The sequence below is a fragment of the Taeniopygia guttata genome, chromosome 6 (genome assembly GCF_048771995.1).
Source record: "Taeniopygia guttata chromosome 6, bTaeGut7.mat, whole genome shotgun sequence".
NCBI lineage: Eukaryota > Metazoa > Chordata > Aves > Passeriformes > Estrildidae > Taeniopygia > Taeniopygia guttata.
In genome coordinates this window covers 29,700,629-29,723,267 of record NC_133031.1, presented here as the reverse complement: position 1 = coordinate 29,723,267, position 22,639 = coordinate 29,700,629, and the positions used below count along the sequence as shown (strand labels likewise).

Here is a 22,639-nt window from a genome sequence, read left to right as displayed (position 1 = left end):
TGAGTGGCACCCACACAATGTATAAAGCAAGCATTTTCTACAATTCCATGTTTTTATGTTTGTATATGCTATTCTTTAAGACAGGCAAATGGTGCACAGCTGACTGTATAATGAGATGCTATATATAAATTATATTAACCTTTAAAGTTAGGCAAGTACTTTACACACACAATCCATGCTTTCAAGCATTTTTACCTAAAAGTGCAATCATGCAGTACTTCCTCATTGCCCAAGAGCTTTATAGTGTATTACATGAGGAAATAAGAATCAAAGTAATTTTTAAAGATATGCACTGTTTTTCTGGTATATAATTAAAATAATATATAAAACAGTGATTTACATTTTTAAAAAAAGTACAGATATATTTTAACTAATTGACTGATCCAATATACGCAAATGCATATTTCAGACTAGATATAGGGAAAAATATCTTTACTATCAGGGTGGTGAAGCCTCCATGTCTGGGAACATTCAAGTTCAAGCTGGATGAGGCTCTGAGCAGCCTGTTCTGGGAGAAGTTGCTCATTGCAGCAGGGTGGGACTGGATGACCTTTAAAGGTCCTTCCCAGCTCAAACAATTCTATATTCTATGATTCTATATAACAACACATGACACATTGGCACATGTCTTTTGTGTGTCTGAGTGAAGAGAAGAAGGTACTTTATGCACATCTTTTGGATTAAAAGTAACAATTCTTAAGAACATCTGATGGGCCTAGGAGTACAAAAAGTGCACAAAAGGAAATCTAAGCAGTAACTGGTTTACCTTAGGAAGGGTAAACACTTTGCTAAAATAACTCAGCTAGAAGATGTATGGTTTGTTATCCCATCTGCGTGAGTTTGTTAGTGACCTCAGTGTAATCTTGTCAGCAAAAATTTCAATGCACTATTACAAAGAAATCATTTGGATGCAGATCCTATCTGCAGTGAGATGCCTTCCAATCAGAAGTTCATGAGATAAAACCTTTGAGCCACTACAAATCTGGCAGGCAACCTATCAAGTTTTCAGTAAAATGATCTATGAACAGATGGTCTTGTGCGTATTCTCAGCAGAAAACTGAATGAATATTTTAGATGTGAAACACGCAGAGAAAACAAATAATATTCCCTCCATATTTCTTATTTGGCAAATCTGGGTGATAGATCTTTTCCTGTATAAAGGAGGAAAACAGTCAGATTGGAGCTTCATGGATGGGCTCTTGTGTGAATTTAGGGTATAAAATGCAAGAGGCCCAACAAATCATTTGGGAGAAAATGACAGCTTTTGGTTTTTCATCCAGTGAACTAAAAAGTAAAATTTTACTGAGAAAGGTGCCAGTAGAAAGATTTGTGAGCCTTTGGAGTAAAAAGAAGGATGAGATATTAGAACCTAGAATATAGATCTGATCTTTTAACATAGTGTAGGACTCTTCTAAAAAATGCTTTGCTTTTCCTAAATCTTGCAATATTTAGGAATTCCTTTATTTGATAAACAAATACATCTTTCCCTTTTTCTACTCCTGCATCAATTTTCCCACTTACCTGTAAATGTTATCTTGCTCTGTCATGAATATTCCAAATTCCTCCTGTTTTGTTTTTGTTTTCTTGGGACTTTGGAGGTTTTTTTAATCAATATACTGCTATAAGAATTATGCTTTGGAAACCACCTCATTGTAATCTGTATTAATCTTCTCAAGGAACAAGCTCCCTGAGATGAGTAATATTCCACTCTCTTCCTTCATCCGTTCTTAAAAACCTTTTTTAAAATGTCACAAATCCATGGGAGGGATGTGTGGTGGAAGGTGTCAAGGGATGCCCGGCAGGAGCCTGTTCATGTTCTCCTGCTCAAAGTTTCACTGATCTTTTTGGAACTATAAAATAAAAGAATGATACTTTCCGTTTTCCCTCAATGCAGAATGTGAATAACTTTGATGGTATAAGGTAAGACAGTGTCTGCTGTCCCTTGCCCTTTCAGAAGGCAGGAGAGAAGCTCATACAAGAGTTAAAGTATAAATATAGAGTTCAAAAACCTGGGATAAAATATATCTCAAGAGACAGCAATGTAGATAAAAAAAAAAAAAATGAACCAAAATTTTGTTATGAGCAAGTTAAATTCAGTGGAGACAAACATCAGTTAAAGTATTTTGGAAGACACTTATTTGTCCATTTTCATGTATACACAATGTAACTGTTTCTTACATTTACAAATGATGGAACCTAAATTCAAACTGCTCAGTAAGATATGGGCAGTGGAAAGCAAGTATTTGCTGAATGAGCAATGAATTAGGAAAGAAACTGGAGGGAAAATTTCTAAATTAGTGGGATAACTGAGACATTCCCTCTTCACAATGCAAACAACTTGCTCCTGCTTTGTACTGGATTGAGGCCATGCCATGCTCAATTTGGAATCAATAACATTCCAATTTAGCCAAGCATTAAAGTCAGAAGGCAAAACAGGACAAGTCCTGAATTTTCAGCTACACATAGGGCTCTACAAATCTTTAAAAAAATTATTGGCTTATCTCAAGAGCCTGATAGAATGTATTACTAAAAGATGACAAGAACTGGATGATAATGTTCCACCTCCTTCAGGGGAAAGAAAATTGGGAGGAACAATAAAAGGATGCACAGCTTTTAACAGCAAGCTTTTCTGTATTTGTTTGTGTTCTTGTTTTATTTCTATTTAGTTTGGATCCATATTGAAGGTAACATCCAAACAAACATTCATGTCTTTAAAGAATGATGAAAGAGATGAAAAGCTCATCCACCAAATGGGCTTTAAAGTAGATACATCAGAAATCTTTTCAACGGTAGATTGTCTCTGTGTGCTATTCATACGATTTATTTGCAACACTTAATTGCAAAATCTTATATGTTACATATAAAAACAACTTTTCTAGCTAGATTAAAGGCAAATATTGCATGGAATGTAATCAAAAACTTGTATTTGACATGACTGCAGCTGGTGGTCAAGAGCAGATTGAAAATAAAGGAGATTTCTTTCAGCATTTACAATTCATACTGCTACTGAACTCTAGTTACAAGAGAAAACCAAGTTTCTCTGGTTATACCCAAGGAAAGCCAAGATTCAAAACCAACCAGGAAGCTCTGAGTTCTAATCCAGTTGCCAAATATGTCTTTTTCTTTTGCTCTACTGAAGAAGTTGATTGATGTTTATTTTACATTTATCAAACAGCTTCTTTTAGCTTTCATAACAGTCTTAGAAGTACTTTTGATGACATTAGGAAAATAAATCTTGGAAAAGTTCAGAAACTTCATTTACGAGAATGTTTTCATTATCAAATGATGCCTAAAGACCACATTAAAAATATTATATTTCAAAAATATAGGAGAGCCATCACAGAACACAGACCAGACCCTCTAGATCTGGAAATAGGTACATTCATATTTGTTCTTAAAAGCATCAATAAACCAATCTCATTAACATGAGAAATTAAATCAATTAACTACTACATTCTATCAGAACACAGTTTTGCACAGAAGTATCAAAGTATTGAGACAAATTTAAATTAAATAATGTTAAGTTGAATAATGTGGCTAAAGTAACTTTCATCTATATTTGGCAAGTAAAAAGAAATAGGTGAGAATTTGCCCTCAGAAAATTCTTAACAATATTCATATGAATAAAAAAAAATACCAAATGGAAGCAAGTACCAATAACATATATTTTCTTTTGTAGCACCACTTGAAGCTAAACCTTGGCATTAGTACATTATAATTTCAGAGAAGGAAAATTGTAAGTGCTAGTTACCTAACTCTTGTAAAGCATATATAAATTCAGTGTAGATCTACAGTAAAAAAAGTTATTTAAACATTCCTAGTGCCAGTATACTAAGAAAAAAATCATTAAGTAGATCAAAGCTTGCCTTTAAAATAAACCCTCAGGATTATAGTACATTAAGCAAGTGGTCTTTCCAAAAATCATCAAGATTATAAGCTTAAGAAGGGAAAGCATCGTTGTCTATACAAATTTTAGATCTCATTTATGAGAACAAAATGAAATATCACAACTATCAGTATGCAATCATACACATCTAGTAGCATTGATAAAGTTTAACCTCATTTAAGTGCAATAAATTGTTGAGCAGATAAGAACAAAGATTTGGGCCAGATTTTTTCAATACGGCTGTAAGAATTTAGACCACAAAAGAATAAGGTGATTCTATGTATAAAGAAGATTTTAATTGTGCCACAGATTTAATGGCTGATTCTAATAGAGAAATTTGCTCCTTTAAGGGGAGGTTCAGGTTGGATATTAGGAAACATTTATTTACAGAGAAAGTGGTCAAACACTGGAATAGACTTCCTAGAAAGGGGTCAGTGCTCCAAGCTCATCAGTGTATAAGAAATTGTTATTTATTTGGACAATACCCTTAATAATATGGTTTAACCTTTGGTCTGCCCTGAAATGGTCAGGCTGAATAATTCTTTGTAGGAACCTTTCAACTGAAATATTCTATTCAATTCTATTAGAATATTCTAAATATTCTACTCTATTTAAAATCTAGAATATTCTAAATATTCTAAATATGCCACCATAAGGAAAATTTATCTTTCTGCAGACTAGTGCTATAATTCCTTTAATTTTTGATAGAAGAAAGTAACAAATTTTTCTTTTTCAGCATAAAAAAGACAGAGGTATAAAATCATTTAAATTGTTTTCCTCCTTTATACAGGAGAAAAGGGAGGAGTGACTGTTCATCAAAGTTCTCAACTTATTCTGAAAGATAAAGCTACTACAATAATCTCAAAGTCATTGATACCTCTCTCCGTCGAGAAGCCCAACAGGTTTGTTTGATTTTCCAAACGACAGCAGCTACCAGCAGTAAGGATAAGAAACAACTGCAATTACAAAAGAAAAAAAATAAGAATTGTAACTTGTGAAAAGATTATGTTTTTAGGGTATCAAAACAAAACAACAAAAAGGCATTCTAGCATGGGAAAATAAACCCCAAAAATTGAGGAAAATGAAACTCTACCAGAATTACAGAGAGTCAACCATTCAAATTCAAAAGCAACTGCACATCTCATGCTCTGGTTTTCTCCTGGAAATTTCCATTAGCATGGAATAAGCTTCAGTACAACCATCCACACACCCACAACAGCCTCAACAAATATGCACTACCTGGTCCACGTTTAGTAGATGGAAAAAGAGGATGAAGTATAAAAAAAAAAAATTATAGCAATTTATATTTCTTTCACTTTATAAATTCTGAGTAATTTCCTGGGATGCAGGAAGGGTAACTACACAAGGAGTGTAATTAGTTTGAAGAACTGGGTTTGCACAGTGACAATAGGCCTGTGTTATCTTATTGAATATTTCCATGGGTAATTACCCAGGGAAAACTTCTCCAAGGACATCAACACATTAAAGTTCTAAACACAAAACAGAAGGAAAAAAAAATGAAAATTAAACACCTGCAGTGCACAATCAGAGAACCTACCTTCTCTCTTGCTTCAGTATCTTTGTATTGTAGCATTTAATTCATTAAGTATTTTAGTAGAAAGATCATTGAACTCAACCTCTTTTAGTGAGTTTCTGAATATTGAAAAAAGGCTTCTAAAGCTAGCACTTGTAATTACTCAGAAGATCGTTCAAATTTTTAGACAGTTTTTTTAATATAAGTATCTGGATTTACTAATTGTGTGAAGAACTTTCACACCATGTTGGCTCCTCTGCTGTATAAAGTGGTTTCAATTAATATAACACTAACACTAGACATCCACAGGTTTTTATTTTCTGCCAAAAGGCTTCAAAATATATTCTTTAATACAGGAAATACCAAGATTTCTGGAAGTAGTATTATTCAGAGAAGTACTGTGCATATGTGCAAAATAGCACCAATGTCTCCCTTTTAAAGCATGTACAAGTGATTGTAAATTTATATTGGGTTGTCTAGGGAAGAGCAGAACTAAAAAAAAAAACCCACTGAGCACTAGAATAAACTCAGTTTTGCAGCAACATCTTCTAAGGTTTTTAAGTCAAGAAGGACTTATAAATAGTATTTCCCAGAAATTTCCCTTCCTCTACACTGCACTGTCCAGCTGGCACCTGCAACAGATGCTTTAGGGCAGCATCAGGGTACTGATGTGCTGCTAGAGATTGGGATGCTGTGCATGAAATTAGGAAATGCCATCTCACTCTTCTCCTCCTCTACAGTTCTTCCAAAACCCGCTAAATTAGGGAAACAACAGCAACTCTGTTTGCAATTTTTAACTCAGTTCTCCTGGAATTTAGAAAAGGTTAATACATGCAAGGGAGCTGGACACAAGAAACTAATACAGCCTTGCACTGTGTGACTGATTTATTATGACCAGGAAGAGAATCTGTACCCTTAGAAAATTCTGTCCTTCACATTTATTAATTTCTTGAACAGTTCTTTTAAGTTAGTAGAATAGAAAATATTCAGAGTTCTGGCTGAAAGACTTCAGACATATGGATTCCATGCTCTGTGTTTCAGTGGAGTGGGTCATAAACTGAATTTTCTTGTCATCAGTCAAAACATTAATTACTTGCAAAACTAAAATCAGAAATGAGTGTCTTAAAGACACATCCATAAAATACTATAAACCACTGAAAGGTACAGCATTGCTAATGTGACTTTTGTATAATCTTTTCTTGGCAAGTAATTTTTTTAAGGGGGGTTTAAATATTAATAGAAGGGGGAAAAAATCAAAATTCATGTTAAAGAAGAGCAGAAATACACAGAAAATAGATTTTGTGAAATTAACCTAGTTCCAGGCTGTGGTGAGATAACATCCTTGGTTTATGTAGGGCAATAAAAATTAAAGCTGACTGCAAAGGATCTCACAATACAGAGTGACTTGGCAATAAAATAAGAGAATGAAATTTAGTGACAATGAAGGCAATTCTGCACAAGGAAAAAAAAAAAGCACCACTACTAGCTACAAATACACAATGATAGGTTCTAAATTAGCAATTACCACTCAAGAGAATGATCTTGAAGTCATTGCAGATAGTTCTTTGAACATTTCAACTGAATGTTTAGTAGCAGTCAAAACAGAAAATAGGATGTTGCAAGATATTAGAAAAGGAATAAAGAACAAACCAGAAAGAATTGGGATGTCAGAGCATAAATCTATAGTGTGTCTGTACCTTGAAGCAACCATCACCTTATCTCTAAAAATCTAAACTGAATTTAAAAGGTATAAAGGAAAGCAGTCAGCTTGGTCAGGGGGATGAAATGATAGGAGAAAAAAAGTTATCTTTGGCTTTGAAACAATAGGGAGTTCAAGGAAGCCATGATAAAGGCATTAGCACTGGCAAAAAATGTAAAAAAACGCAGAACAGGTACAGGTGGATGCTCTCCAGTCCCCCTTTATAGTTTTTATCTCCTCTTTGTGACGGAGATACAAAAACAGAAAGTGTAGTGCAAATTAAATTACTTAAAAATTGGCCACCAGCCAGATAAAAAAAGAAACTCTCAGCAGGGGACCAACATCAGAAAAGGGAACTTCTAGATGGGATGCAAAGCTCCCACAGTATCTGATCCACTCAGTTTTGATGGGACAAATATATAATAGCTGAGAGGTCTATGCATGACACAAAGACAGAAGTGGTTAATAATGGTTAATGGCACAGAAGTTAGAGATTGTACAATGGTCCACTTCTAGGTTTTTTTAAATACACAATCATTTCTAAGTTGTATTTATGAGAACAAGGAAGTCAGGCATAATTTACATTGCAAAGGATTTCTTTTCCCCTTGGAACGAAGCAGTTCCCAAACCGCTTCAGTTTAGAGACCACTGTGAATGACAATTCAGTATGAATTACTGCTGGGGTGCTGAAACAGAAAGGGTTAAAACAACCTTAAATACTCAGGTGCACAGTAGTAAGCAGCACTTGAGAGATAAAATAATCACTCTACAAGGCACTGCCAAAACAGATACTATCAGACTTGTTCTTAAAGCTCTGCCAATGGCATTTTCTGAAAGGAGATTGGAAAACATGTAGAGAATAGAGAGAAAAATCACAGAAAGTATTCAAAATTTGGACAAAATCTTTTGCTGACAGTGACTTTACAAATTAATCATTTCACTTTTGGAAGAGATCAAGTGGCAACTTGCCTGCAGTTAATCCACATGATCATAGATTATGTCCACCATCTCTGACTACCAGTTGAGACTCTGAATGACATCCAAATCAACAGACATTTGGATAAATGTCTTTGCAAAGCACATGGGTTATGAGATGCTAACCCAGAGTACAGAGTGAATGACTTTCTGCACTTATCAATGTAAATCTTCCCAAGAGGACAATTGCCATACTAAGACACTCTTAAAACTACAGCAGCCCAAGCATTATCAAGATTTTGTGCTCTCCAGAATGAAGAAATTAAGTCCCGGAAGATAAGGATAGTTTTGCACAGTTTCCCCTTCCAACTACGTGGAACAAAACAGGAGGAAACACTAAAAAAGCATGCTTGAAAACGAGCAACCCATCACCAGTTGCCTGGATTACAGGTTGACTGAAAGTTATTGTCCCAGCATGATTTTGGAGACCATGAACAATCGGAGCATCGATGAATGCAGAGGAAGAAGCCTTGAACAGAGTTTGTGTCCAGCACAGCACAGGAAAGTGGCCAAGGAAACAAGAGAACACCAGGGCTAGCGGGGAGGTCTGGGCTATGCAGATGCTCTTCCCAGAAGGGCTCTGGGTAATATGAAAACAGAAATAGTGATTTAACAGAACAAAGAGAAGGGAAATTGCAAGGAGTAATTACTCCTCCATAACTATTTTTGCAAGCTACAGAGCAAATTTTTGACCTCCAGAGGTCACATTTAGGCATATTTAGTGCAGACCTGGCTGAAGAAATGAAAGTGTTTTAACTTCAGAAGCAGAAATTAGTTTCTCTGTGTTTCTTTAGACAGCAAACTAAAAAGTGTTAGGGGTATTAGTGGATGTGTTGCTGCTTCTTCTGGACAAACTTAAATAAAATGTGTAGATATCCTTAAAGAAATTTAAATTGCATGGATAAATAGAGGGGGAAGTCTGTGAAATGTAATGATCAGCATGTTTAGACTAGATGAATTAATGACACATTTGTGCCTTAAGCTCTATGAAAGCATTATAAGTACACTACAAAATTCCTTTTTTTTCATTAGGCATTAATGCCTATTAATTACATATTGCATCAAAGTAATACTTTAGTTAAAGTGACAAAATTTACTTATTTTTTCAGGGATGTAAAAGGAACTGTTTCATGAACTAAACACAAATATTTTCAGAATAAATACTGTAAATGTAAGGTAAACAAAACAAAACATGCCATCCTTTGTTATTTCTTTTTTCATTGTCTGATCATTTAACATACAAAGAGAATAATTGTTGTTTCTATGACTTTACTTAAAACAGTAATTTGTACAATAATCCAAAATAAATTATTTCCACAAACAGATGAAAGCAAACACTTTTTCAAAACTTTAACTTGCATCTAGTATGCTTTTAAATCTGCTGAAATGAAAAATGATGTTGAGCAGCCATCACGTTGACTCTTCTTGCAGGACAAGGTACAGCAGCAACCCACAGCTGAGCGTGGGGCAGCACCCCTGGCTGGGCCCACCCTGGGAGCAGCACAGGGTGCCAAGGCTGCTCCACCAAATGCCATCATCCTGTCCCCATGCTCCAACACATCCCACACCCACCCTTGTGTCCCAAGGGAACTCCTCACTGCTGGCCTGGTGTGGATCTGGAATGAGCTTTTGAGCCAACCCCTGAGTGCCCCTGGGCAGCAGCCCTGGAGCTCAATCAGAAGATGCGCAATGTTCACTCCAGAGCCAAAGGGGCTGTTAGTCCATGCAACTAAACTACAGCAAATTCATAGATAAAAAAAAAAGCATTCAGTGTGGATGTCAGGTCCTCAGCACCATCCTGCACAGTGATCATCTGTTTGTTCACACTGCTCACCAAGAAAGACAGAAGCTCCCAAAATTCCTTCCATTTAGATTGTTAGGGGCATAGCAGGCTCATTTACTGCCCACATATATATATTTGTACGTATTTTAAAGGCTTCTCCCAAGTCTTTTTGAACATAGGAGTTGGGCCATCAAGGTAATTATTGCTCAATCACTTGAGTCTTGCTGTGCTGAGACAGTAATTAAATATTCCTCTGTATCCACAAACTCCTGCCTGTTGATCTTTCTGTGACAGGGGCACAAAAATGTACAGTTCACTAATTAGCAACCTAAAGAGTGACCCCGCACTCTGTTGTTTCTCTTCTAGTACTAACATGAACTAACATTGAACATATGGACTAAAACAAACAGGTGACCAAAAAACTTTTTAATGTGGATATATGCAAACAAGTCTCATGCCTAAATTAATATTTTCAAGGTAGTACTGCAAAAGTTTCCTAACAGAAACTGTTTTTTCTAAGAACTGCTTTCCCAACACATTATTTACTATCTTTTTATTGGCAAATAGAGCACATTTTAATTGATATTTTATAAAGCAAGCACAATTCTAAAATAAAAATAATTGAACAATTATTTTTCTAACACCGTGACTTCAAATAGCAATTATTGTCACAGCAATTGATTTCTTTCATTGTACTTGACAAGAACATTGTGTTTATGATTATGATGGGCTGGGTTCAACCATCCTTGTGTTAACTGGTACACACATGACAAGCAGCTCCAAAGATTTCAACAGGATTATCTGAAGCACAAAGCATTGTAAACATAATATGAGAAGTCTGATGTGTATGACAGCAGTATGTTTTTTAATGATTAATTAAATTGCTATGAATCAGAAAGTTTTATAAACATCATTATAAGTAGGACTGTTTCTGTGATTAGCAATTTAGAACAATTCTGGGAATGAAGTGTTACAATTCCAAATTAAAATGTATAAAGATTTAGGGAAAAGTAGTTTTGGCTAGCAAGGAAGTAGGATATGCAAATTCCAGCTCATGGTAGTGCAGTGCGTGGGGTCAGGGAAATAAATCCTGGCTGTGGAGCCAAGACATTTCAGCCAGGAGTGCTGAATTCCTGCTCAGGGAGGGCTCTGGGTGGCACAGCCAGGGAAAGGCACTGCCAACAAAGCCAGCATCACCACCCAGGTGATTCAGGAATGTCCTTTTCCTACTCCTGCTTGTCATGCCAACACCACCAGCACCAGCAGCTCCACGCACTGGCTCCCACACTCCATTTTCTGGAACTGAAAACTGAGAGCTGCAATCTTTCCCTCTTCAGCTACAAAATGTCATTGTTGCACAGCCATAAGTATGACAGGACTTGTTCCATCAGCCTAGATCTATATTTCATTCTTTTCCCCCACAGTTTCTTTCTGAATTAAAGGAACCCAAGAAAATGTGAACCCTGTAATCCAAAAGCCACACAGCCACTGAGTTCAGGCACTTGGTTCTTGCTTTGCAAACTGCAAAGTTAAAGAAATGCCTGAATATGAGGTAAAGTATCTACGATAGTATTTAAAACTCAAAATATTACCAAAAATCATTTAAATGCAAATTTTGTATTTATTTCTGTCTCAAATAGAATTCACACAAGTTAAGCAACAAGTTTCAAGTTCATTTGAAACTAATTACACAGATAATTCTTCTTATCCAGATGACTGATTAAAATGTTATTTTTTGATGCAGTCCTGAAAATCCATATATCCCTATAAACAACTCTTGCATAAAGTGTCACATAACTTCCCTTAAAATTCTTTTCTCACACATCCACAACTACCAAACTTATACAAAACAGATTAAGAGTTAATAAGAAATATATATATGCCTTCTAATCTGATCCTTCCAGACTCAACACTGCATTTGGTAAGAATGCATGGAAAAGAATATTCACATTGCATTTGTTTTACTTTGTCATGGTTGAAACCATGAAACCAAAAGAATGCTGTTAGTCTCCAGAGCAGCAAATTAAAAATTACTATTAGAAATGTCATAAAAATAACTTTATTGAGACAGAAGAGCAAAATTAAATAAAATTACAAACTAAGACTTCAATAATGGTATAAATAAAGCTTAACAATTTAAGCTCTGAATGCATAATGGGAAACGGGGAGATTGAAGTATCAATGGTGTCAACTGCATTTTATATTAATTATATTTTAAAGTAAGCAGTAGCAATGAAATAAAAATATAATATGTATTAATATATTAGTCAGAATAGCTACTATTTTTGTGCTAAATAATTTATTAATATATATTCAATACAGAAAACCAACTTAATCCTTCTTCTTCGAAGGCATAAATTCCTATAACAGTTTAAAATCATCTCTGTCAACTGCCTCTGCAAAGCCTGGGTTCATTGGTCTTTCATTGGTCTGTGCAATGAAGCATCAAAAATCTTCTTGAAAGTAAAGAAAAAAGAAATGTTTGAACAGGAACTGGTAATTCGCAGAAAAAATATTATGAAAAAATGTATTGGCACTTTTTTCATGATGCACATGTGCCATAGTGTTACAGAGGATAGAGGGGAGCATTAAATTACTTTATTCAATAAAATAATTATTTAAAAATAACTATAAAAAAGCACACATACATTTTTTTAGATTTCTGTTTTCCTACATACACAATTCATGCATACATCCACAAAGCTGTGGTTTTATGATAAATATACCACAAGCTGCTATAGTAAAGTATCAATGAATGATCAATTATACAAACAGCCTTTATATTCAACTAAAAAGGGAAAACGGATGCAGTGTACACCAAGATGTTATTGAGAGATTGAGAGATCAACATTCCCATTTAATCTGCCAATCCAATATCAGATTAAAGTGAACCATGCAAAAGGACTCTGAAATATATTACACAATAAAGCTCTAGATGTGAACTTTTACCCTCCATAGTTCTTCCTTTCACCTCTTTGAAGCAACAAATAAAAAAGATTTATAATCAAAATGATTTAATCTCATGTAAAATGAAATTAATCTCCATTGAATAAATAGAATTTTATGCCCATGGAGCATGATAATGTTTCTTTAGTTATGGAAAATACTTTAATATTTCAGATCATTTAATGTGTTTTCCCTTCATGGGTGAAATACTCTATATTTCTCTCAATATGTGATGTTACATGTAAAAAAAAACCCACATATAAAATTTATATATATTTGTTCACTGACATTCTGGACAAATTATGAAATACAGAATTTAGTATTTTCTGCAGTAGCTTTCCAGAATAATTAGAAATTGAATATATTGTTTCTATTACAAAATATTTGTACTTTCACTTTTGCTTTTTTGCAATGGTCTTCCTGATTTATGCTAATTTAGTATTTGAAATTAAGGGGCGGGGGGAAGAGAAAGAGTAATTTATTCTAATTACCTTCAGCTAGTGAATTTAGGGAAGAATTGTCATCAATCCTAAATTTCAGCAGCCTTCCAAACCAAGAGATTCATATTATTTCAATAAATTTTTTTCAATATTTTTCAATATTTTCTCCCATTGTTATTTTTCACTTCCCTCTCTAGTGCAGCTGTTATTCTTTAATAATACATCACAGAAATATAAATATGCTTGAAAGCCACCATACCATGACAGAATTGTTTAGCAGGATGGACTGAAATATAATGAAGAAATTTAACACATTTGAAACAACTTTTTCCTTCAATCTGTAACCTTTCCAACACTTTTTCCAAAAAGGCAAATACACCTAAAGGAGTAGGTGTAAAAATGTCATAACTTTCCTTATTAAAAGTCCTGTAAAAATTCAATTTTCCTGAGGACAGAGGAAGGATTTTAGATTTCCAGGCCAAAGAAGCATCATTCAAGAAGAACACAAAAAATTCTGTAATTGTACTGGATAAAGAATAAAAAGCCCCTGATTCCCCTAAATCTGGTATTAGAATTCCAATTAATGACAACTGAAAATATATTAGGAAAGAAATATAATTTTCCAAGTGGTGAGTATTTTCCTAAAATATCACCAAAAAAAATTATTGAAAACATATAAAACCAACTATGATACAGAACATGATTGGGCCATATATGAAGATTAAATTCAGACTAAAAATTTTAAATAGATTATATAACTAGTTTTTACTGTGTACTGCTTGGTGTGGCTTTTGGAGTCCACAGTTGAAGTTCCATAATTTTGCTTCTTATTGGCAAAACATAGCCATCCCTACCTTGGATTCCAACAGATAAAATAGAAAGACCACAAAACCTCCCACACAAAATACTTCATTTAGAACCTAGAAATTTTACTGGAATATTTGCATTAATATTCCAATAAAGAAGATGAATTCCTTTGATATAAGATCTCTTCTAAAAAGGAATAATCAGATTTAATATTTTTGGACGTATGGAATTCACAGCATAGCACATGGTCTATCACTGTTTTTTCTCTCTCTCTGTGTTATTACAACTGAGCACAGGGACCTGGAATATTTCTGCCCTGCCATGAGGAGATTGCTCATTTCTTGGCTGTCACTCAGTGCCCAGCCCATCACCCCGACCCGCCTGCAGAGAGAAGCGGGCATGGGCTTGACAAAGCTGCTTGTCACCCGCTGTAATGGGCAGTGACACCACTGCCTGAAGGAAAACACTAATGTTTTTACTTCCTTTATTTTTTGTTATTGTTTTCCTTCATCAGCTTTCACCCCACTTCAATGTATTCCTCACATCTGGGAGCAAACTTCTGAAGGTAACTTTTCAACTGGTACATGTCATAAGAAGACTGAATTCCTTCTCTTTGGAATTAAAATGACAAAAGCAAAATTCCAAGTCCGTTTATCACAGATGGAAACATATTCTAGTTCTTTTGCTTAAAGTACAGTGGACTGGATTTTCATAAAAAGTGACCAGGAAGGATTAAGCACTCTAGAAGAAAAACTGCTGTGAGCTCTGATGCTGTTGAAGTCTAAGAAAATAACTGACTAACTGGATTTAAGAAAATACATCACAAAATGAAGGGAATAAAAACATAAACACAGTATGAATCATCTGTGATGCTTCTTAGGATACAAAATCGAATGCAGCTCTAGAAAGACACACCTCTGAAAGGAGAAAATGACAGAGCTTCAGGAGGCACAATGAGCACCTCTCACTGTATTTGCTACATAAAACAAGTGAGACTTCCAAACTTTAAGGAAGAAAGAAGCCCGTACCTGTTTTATACACAGACACATAGACTATCTTCAGATACCTGAGCGAATAATTTGTGTTTTGAGGAACATATTTTGTTGAAAGCAAAATATGGTGAGCACTCACACACACTTCCAAATTACTCAAAGGACTAACAGAAAGATGAAAAACAGGAAGAAAATAATGGAAAACAGTTCTGTTCACTGACAGATTAAGTGACTCATCCCTTGTTTTGAAGAGCAACTGATCCAGTGGTACTGGGGAATCTCCTTTGCCTGCAGGCCAATAAAAAGTGGCTGCCTTCTCCAGAAATATGAACACACCAAATAACTCCACAGTGATGACAAAGTTTCTGTGTGATTCAGAGAGCAGAAGGCACAAAGCTACATTCAACAATTCAAAACAAATATTTAAAGAAAGGAAACCCAACTCAAATTGCCCACCACAGTACAGACGTGCTTTTCCCAGTGGAAGCCAAAGAGCACTGTGCTTCTGAGGTGAAAACTTTTAATGAATCACTATGTAAAAATCAATTTTATTCTAGCCCCAAAACTAAAATCCATTTTGCTACGATAACTTGATTTTGATATTATTATAAAATATTCTAATTTTGATTTATAAGAGTTCTGGATTTTCTGATCAGCCATGGTGGCTGTGATCTGATCCTGACACACTGGCTTTTGTCTTTCTCAGGATGTTTAATATTCGATCTCATAAAGATAAGCACGCCAAAATCCAGCCCTAATTTACCATCCTTCATTCTGATAGAAACAAAACATGAAGGCAGGGACACAGACCAAAGGATGCTGGTAAAGAGCAGGAGTTCACCCCCAGGGTGGTGGATTCAAGCCCTGAAGCTCCCTGGAGTTCTGACACTGCTGAAATGCAGCCACCCCCTCCCACAGCAGGCAGCACACAGTCCTACATATGGATTTAATAAATCTGGTTCTCCAGCATCTGCTACAATTCCTGTTGTGGTTCATGCTCATCTTTACCAAAAACCCATCCTCTCCTTCTGCAATAAGCACTGGGTATACTTTGAATATTGTTTTCTCTCATTTAGGCTGCTCATAGAAGGATTTAATGGAAAGAATGTACCCCTGATCCCAAATGACCATAATTTTTCATGGAATTTCTTAAAGCACACACAAATTAGGATTTTCAAACTTTCAAAGAACACATATTGTTTAATAGTGGTCTACCTAATAAAACCTGGAGATTGTGTAATTTATGACACTATGGAGATATGTTACAAAAGTGACTAAAATATTCTATTCAGTCAAAGTACCAGAGGCAAGGGCAGCAATCATTCTGGGAGCTCAGAGAACATGCCTGATGAACTAGTAGTTGGCATAATGCATTTGAAAAAAGCTTTTAAAACATAGTTCTGGCACTTGCTTGCCATTTCCTATCATAAGTATATTAACAGCTAACCTTTGTCCTCTGCACCAATTTCATGCTTGCCTGGTTTTTGATTATGAGATTTAACCACATTTCTTACCAGAACTTATGCTTCAGATTTTTAATACAAATAATTATCTGGGAATTACTTGAGTACTGTTATAAATTCTGTTATATTGTTATGATTTTATTTAAAAGCAGGTATAGAAATCAAGCGTTTCTTAGGTCTCCATCAAGAATAACTCAAATCATAGATAATAAAAACAAACAATTATTAAACAATCAATTCTGATGGATGTCAGATGTGATCTAAAGAAGTAAATAATGTTTTCAGAAAGTAAAGCTACTTCATATACCCTTATGAAATGTCTAAAATATCCTGGCACCTATTTAGCTAAATCCAAATATTCATATGAGACTTGAAAACACTGCAAATTTCTTTATACCTTAGAGTCTGAAACAAAAAAAAAAAAAGTGCCATTCTTTAGGATATTATGGGTTTTACTGGTTCAGGTAATACAGAAATATACTTTCATTAACTGTGCATACTGCATTTCTTCAGAGTAAGAAGCATCATTCACACTTGCTGCCTGTGAAATTTTGCTATGAGATCTGTATTTCTTCAAAGAAGGTGGAAAGAAAAGAAACCACAGACTTCTCAGTTTGTGTGATGGCTAAAAGTCTTCAAGGCACTGAGCACAGCAACAAAGATGCCACACTGTCTATTAAGACAGTTTGGAATCTGTTACTACTCTCACTTAGAGAAAAGGTCACTGAACCAGTAGTTGCAACAAAACCTACCAGTAAGAAAAAAAAAAAAGAAATTAAATAAGGTGGGGGTTTTTAACAATGCTTATCATGGTCTGAAGCACTACAGTTTCAATAATATTTTGCTTATTTTTTAAAACATAGCTTCTATTTATCTTTATCTTTTTTGTTCTAGGATATACAATATCAGTATCTTGGTAGATCATGTACTAATTGTAGAGATAACCATAGATTTTGTATTCATTATGTATAGTTTTAAATAAATTCCTTACAGAATAATGCTTTTTAAAACAGTTCATTTTGATACAATAAGACAGTTCAAAAAATGCCTGTTTTGAAGCTTTTGATTCAAGCAGTAAAATGTCCATTTCATCTTTCAGTTTGGAACACAAAACCTATAAAGGATCAGTCTTAAACTATACTTTTGCCTGGTTGTTGAATAGCTGTTATTGTCAAATGGGTCTATTTGCTGCTTTGGCCAGGCAGGGCGAACAGCATTTTGCCACAACCTCAGAAACAGAAATATAATACTGGATGGGAGAAATGCAAAGGCAGGTTTATCAAAGCATGTTGAAATACGTTTTGTCATCAAGCACATTCAAATTGTCTTCAAACACAATTATTTTCTTTATCAACAATCTTAATAAATACGGCCTGGGTTATCATTACTGTTGCCACCATGATTTGCCACAGTCACAATACACCTCATTCCCATTCAGTAAACAAAACCAAACCCCACAAACAAACCCAAACCCACACAAGACAAGAAACAAACAAACCCTTATTAAAATTATTATTTTAGGCTACAAACTGTTGGCATCCTACCTGTGCATTTACCCAGAACAAAATGCATGACATAGACCATCGCTCTTGGAGAGACAATTCCATGAACCCACAGAGATGGCAGCACCACCAAAGAGCCTTTAGTTCACCTTTTCTCAGGCTGCACCAGGTCACAGAGCACTAACAAACCACTCTCAGTTTACCTCTGCTATTTGTGACAGGATCCCTCTGTTCTACTGTTCTTGGACAGACTTTGCTTTCCTCTGTATGGGTTTGTAATCTAAATGTTTGCATAATCATCGTAAGTTTTAGAGTTTGCTATCTCCCCATGAAGAAAAGAGAATAAAACTCCAAAACACAAAAAAAGACCAACAACCAAACACTCAAAACACCACTAGACTGACATTTATTTAGGCAATTAGCACTTTATTGCTCTGTTTATTGTGAAAGAGGAGAAATGGGATACTTTATATCCCCTACTAAATTTCTCCCCATTAGCCAATGCCCTGGGTACAGAAAACTTCAGATTTTATTAATTTCTGTGCCTTTTTTGGCAACACCAATAGAGATAATTTGGACCATACACAGTATTTAAGAGTCTGATTGTTTAGGTACAGTTCCTCAGAGCACAGTGGTTAAAGTCAACAGATAAGCCATACTGTGAACTTGTGAAATAAAGTCATGGCCTAGAAATACAGAAAGTCTGATGAACATACCTGCCTCTCACTGTTCAGATTTTGTGTACACTTCATGGTTATTGGGAAATATCTTCACAGCAAGATTTCAAAGCACTGTAACTAATCCATCTATATTAAAGTTTGTGACTTTTATAAGATAGCTGAACTTTTAAGAAGTCTTTCAGTGGAGTTTTGTTCACAGTCTAGAATAGCTGTTCATTTGCAATTGAAGCCCATCCCTGCATTGCTGCCATAACCAAATCTCAGGCATCAGCTACTGCCTTTCACAATTAATCTCTGACACATGAAAGCATTAATAGTGATGTGCTGTGCATTATTAAAAATAACAAGCTATTGAACCATGCCATCATTTTAAATAATTTCATAAAAGTGTTTATAGAAAAATCATGCACATGAATTAGAGTTTAGCTGGCTTTTCTTAATCACTGTAATATATGGTACAAACCCAGCTAAACTTCATGAGTTGTGAAGACTGTACCACTGAATATGAAATACAAAATTATATAATGCAAGATTCCAGCAGCTGCCTTTGATTGACCTGGACCCTCCATTAGTGCACATTAGGGAACACAGTTTGAAGATCTCCTTTCAGGCATTTCTCAAGATTCAGAAGCTGGTTAAGACACTGGTTTGATGGCAAAGAGCCATCAGGATTTCAGTCAGAGGACAAACAAAGCAATTTACCTGAAGAAGGTGACAAAGAACTGCACCAGATCCATGATAGTATTGTGCTGGGAGAAGGCAATCTGCAAATAAAACAGAAGTGAATTACAACATTTTCAGACTCAACAGCTCTTCTTAGGCGAGGGTTTTATGGCTCCATGGATGATTACTTTCAAGTGTAATTTCAGTCTAGTCTACACACACCTGCATTTATGATAAAGTGAGATGAGCAACTAATTCCCATATTCTTGCTGGTATCAAAATACACACAATGGAATATAATACTTTTACTGAAGTAAACTTAATAGAAATATCCACTTAATACAAACAATAAAAACAATATGAAAAATATTAGGAAATCATATTGTTATAAATTGTCTTGTTTATAGCCAACTGTTTTGACCAACACCATCTTCCATTTTAATAACACTAAAACAAGGTTTTAGACAAGACAAACACATAGTGCTTAAAATTAATGCATTTAAAATATTTTAATTGTATAATATTAAAATTAATGTATGTGTTAATTTAATTTTTTAAAAAGATAAATCTGGTGCATAATAAAACAGTTTCAAAGCAAATTACTTTAAAGACAAAGTAATAAATATTCTTTTGGGCTACATTTTTACAGCCTCACTAGAACATGCATTAGTTCAGCTCCTTGTAATTTTTGTGAATATTTAAGAATTATCTTTAAGACAGCATAGAGACATTCAAACTTGCATGCAATACAGCCTATAATTATTTTTGCAAGTACTTTTTGCTAATGTTAAGATCTGTACTTAACATTTATGTTATATCTACAAATATCCATAAGTCCCTGTCTTGCTCAGTTTTTCAATCTATAATTATCAAGTAAAAGATACAGAGTCTTCTACTTTGAATTGTACAAAATGTTTATCTAACTATATTTACACTCTTTTCAAATAATTGTTGGATTTAGAAATCTTTGTGCATTTAAGATCTGATCTTGACTAGTAATTACACCAAATTACACTGAATCTCTTTCATAGCTTACCTGTGAACTTTTGAAATGATAATTCATGATACTCAACAATTTACTTTTTAAATTCTTTTTAAATTTTTATATATATATATATAATATATATATATATATATTATATATATATATATATACACAGACACATGTGTTCCATGTATATGTTTTAAATGATAGAAAAGCCTATGAAGAAAAGGCTGATGAATGATAAAATAACTGTGGGGATTCTTCCAACTAACAAAAGACATGTCTATCTTTTTTTCTCTGGCACACTAAAGTTTGTGAAAAATATGGTTTTAAAAAAGCAACCAAACAAACTTTTTTAACAATATGTGGCCAAACTGGAAGAAAAGACACTGTGGCTGCTGGCAAATCCTTTATAGCAATTAAGGATTCAAAAGTCAGATAAGCAGCAGAATATGCCAGAGAGCACCGACACAAGAATGGACTGCAATCAACATTTCAATGCATAGTACTTCCTAACTTTTCAAGTTTGGCATGTGATGTAGGAAATAACACTTTACACTGAATAATGATGGATGGAATAGGTGTGGTGAAAAAGGAACAACTTCTGAACACAGATTTTTCCAGCCTTCAGAAGTTAATATCTGCAGGAATGGATTAATTTTTCCCATTGCTCCAGTTCATCTTTACCTTGACTATGACATGCAGCAGTAATAAGAGTCCTACAGAACAGTAGGTCAAGATCTGTTCCACGGCAAAAATGGGACAATCTTGGAAGTCTAACTCAGGGACAGCTTTCATATGGAAATAGCAAGTCTGCCCTCAGAACTTTGTGTTTTAGTTTAAAAATATAGGTGTCAAGAAGCCATCTCCACAATTATAACACCAATTGTGGAAAACTGGCATTAAATCAAAATTGCGTATCTGCAGAAAACAGGAACCCAATCCGTGAAATGTTTCATATATTCAAATAATGTACACAAAAAGCAATTATAATCTGTGCTCCATTTCATGACATTACCCACTAAAGCAAACCTCTATCTGCTCAGGCTCTCAAACATGAACAAATACTTCTGTTAATACAATTTTTTCCATCTTCCACTCTTAACAAATTAAAAATGAACAAATAAGAGAAACTAAAATAAATACGTGGCAAAACTCTGATAGAAGGTATAATTATTAAACCTGGAAACATAATGCAATAAGGTCAGACATAAGCCAAACTAAACTGCCTGGACTGTGTTGATTATGCAGACTTAAACCCGGCAGAATTATTACTTCCTTCAGTATCATCCAAACCATAATTTAATTTCTTCTTGGATAAAACTATTATACCCTCCCACACTGGTGCTAGGTATGTACTGAAGCAGAAGAAATAGATAGTGACTGAACATAAAGACTGACATTTTGGTGTCTATTATCTTTCATACTTTCTTGAGGGACACTCTTACTGAGGCAACTTTGGACAAAAAATATGAAAGTCAGGTGAGAAAAATATTTGTGTAGATGGCTACATTTTTGTGTATAACTTTTTTAATAAGGAAAATGGAAAAGACCAAACACTGTGATAATTTGGAATGAGGATGCTAGAAAATTTAAACACATAAATTCTCACATTTACATTTCACTGTACAAAGTGACGTTTAGATATCTACTCTGACGAAACACGACTGAAGAGACCCAAGTATGAACTGTTTTAAAGACATTACTATGTAGTACAGAATAATTTTGGGGTGGGGAATGGTACCTATGGATATCCTCAAACTCAGTGAATACATGACTACTGAATAACCAGTAGTTACAAAAGAAAGGATACTCTGATTTCTTTATTTAAATATAAATACAATTATAAGTACAATTAAAAACTGGGATATCTTTAGAGAGAGTAAAAATGGTTCTGACTCTTCTTTCACATTGGAGTTCAACTATGAAGACTGGCCTGTAAAAGTGAGAGATGGATGGTAGGAAATGATCAGTTTTCCAATAGAAATATTTAACAGGCAAAGCACAAAATATATTTTATATTCCCTTGGAAAACAGAAATTCCAAAAGAACACACTATGGAAAGGACGAGATTACCAATGAATTAAATCTGTTTAAATAAGAGAAACACTAAACTCTTGTAGGCTAAAGTGCCACACATTTATTCCATATATTGGCTTTCCTAGTACTTGGAAAAAAAATTTTGAAATATATCTTAATTTTACCATGTGAGTACATCTGATCCTGTCCCATGTGTGAACCTCATTTAAATTAGTCGGCTAACTTACAGTAATCACCAGAGATA

At 34.6% G+C, this 22,639-nt stretch overlaps 1 protein-coding gene across 5 annotated transcripts in view; it reads right to left on the bottom strand.

Moving 5' to 3' along the window:
- ATRNL1 (attractin like 1) overlaps positions 1-22,639 on the bottom strand; it is a 427,695-nt gene that overhangs the window by 196,716 nt on the left and 208,340 nt on the right. For all 5 annotated transcript variants that reach the window (XM_030276507.4, XM_002186719.7, XM_030276506.4 and 2 more), the window contains exons 25-26: positions 19,410-19,471; positions 4,764-4,842 (exon numbers count right to left, since the gene is read on the bottom strand). In XM_030276507.4, the coding sequence (XP_030132367.4) occupies positions 4,764-4,842; positions 19,410-19,471 (141 nt within the window). The remainder of the gene's footprint in view (positions 1-4,763; positions 4,843-19,409; positions 19,472-22,639) is intronic.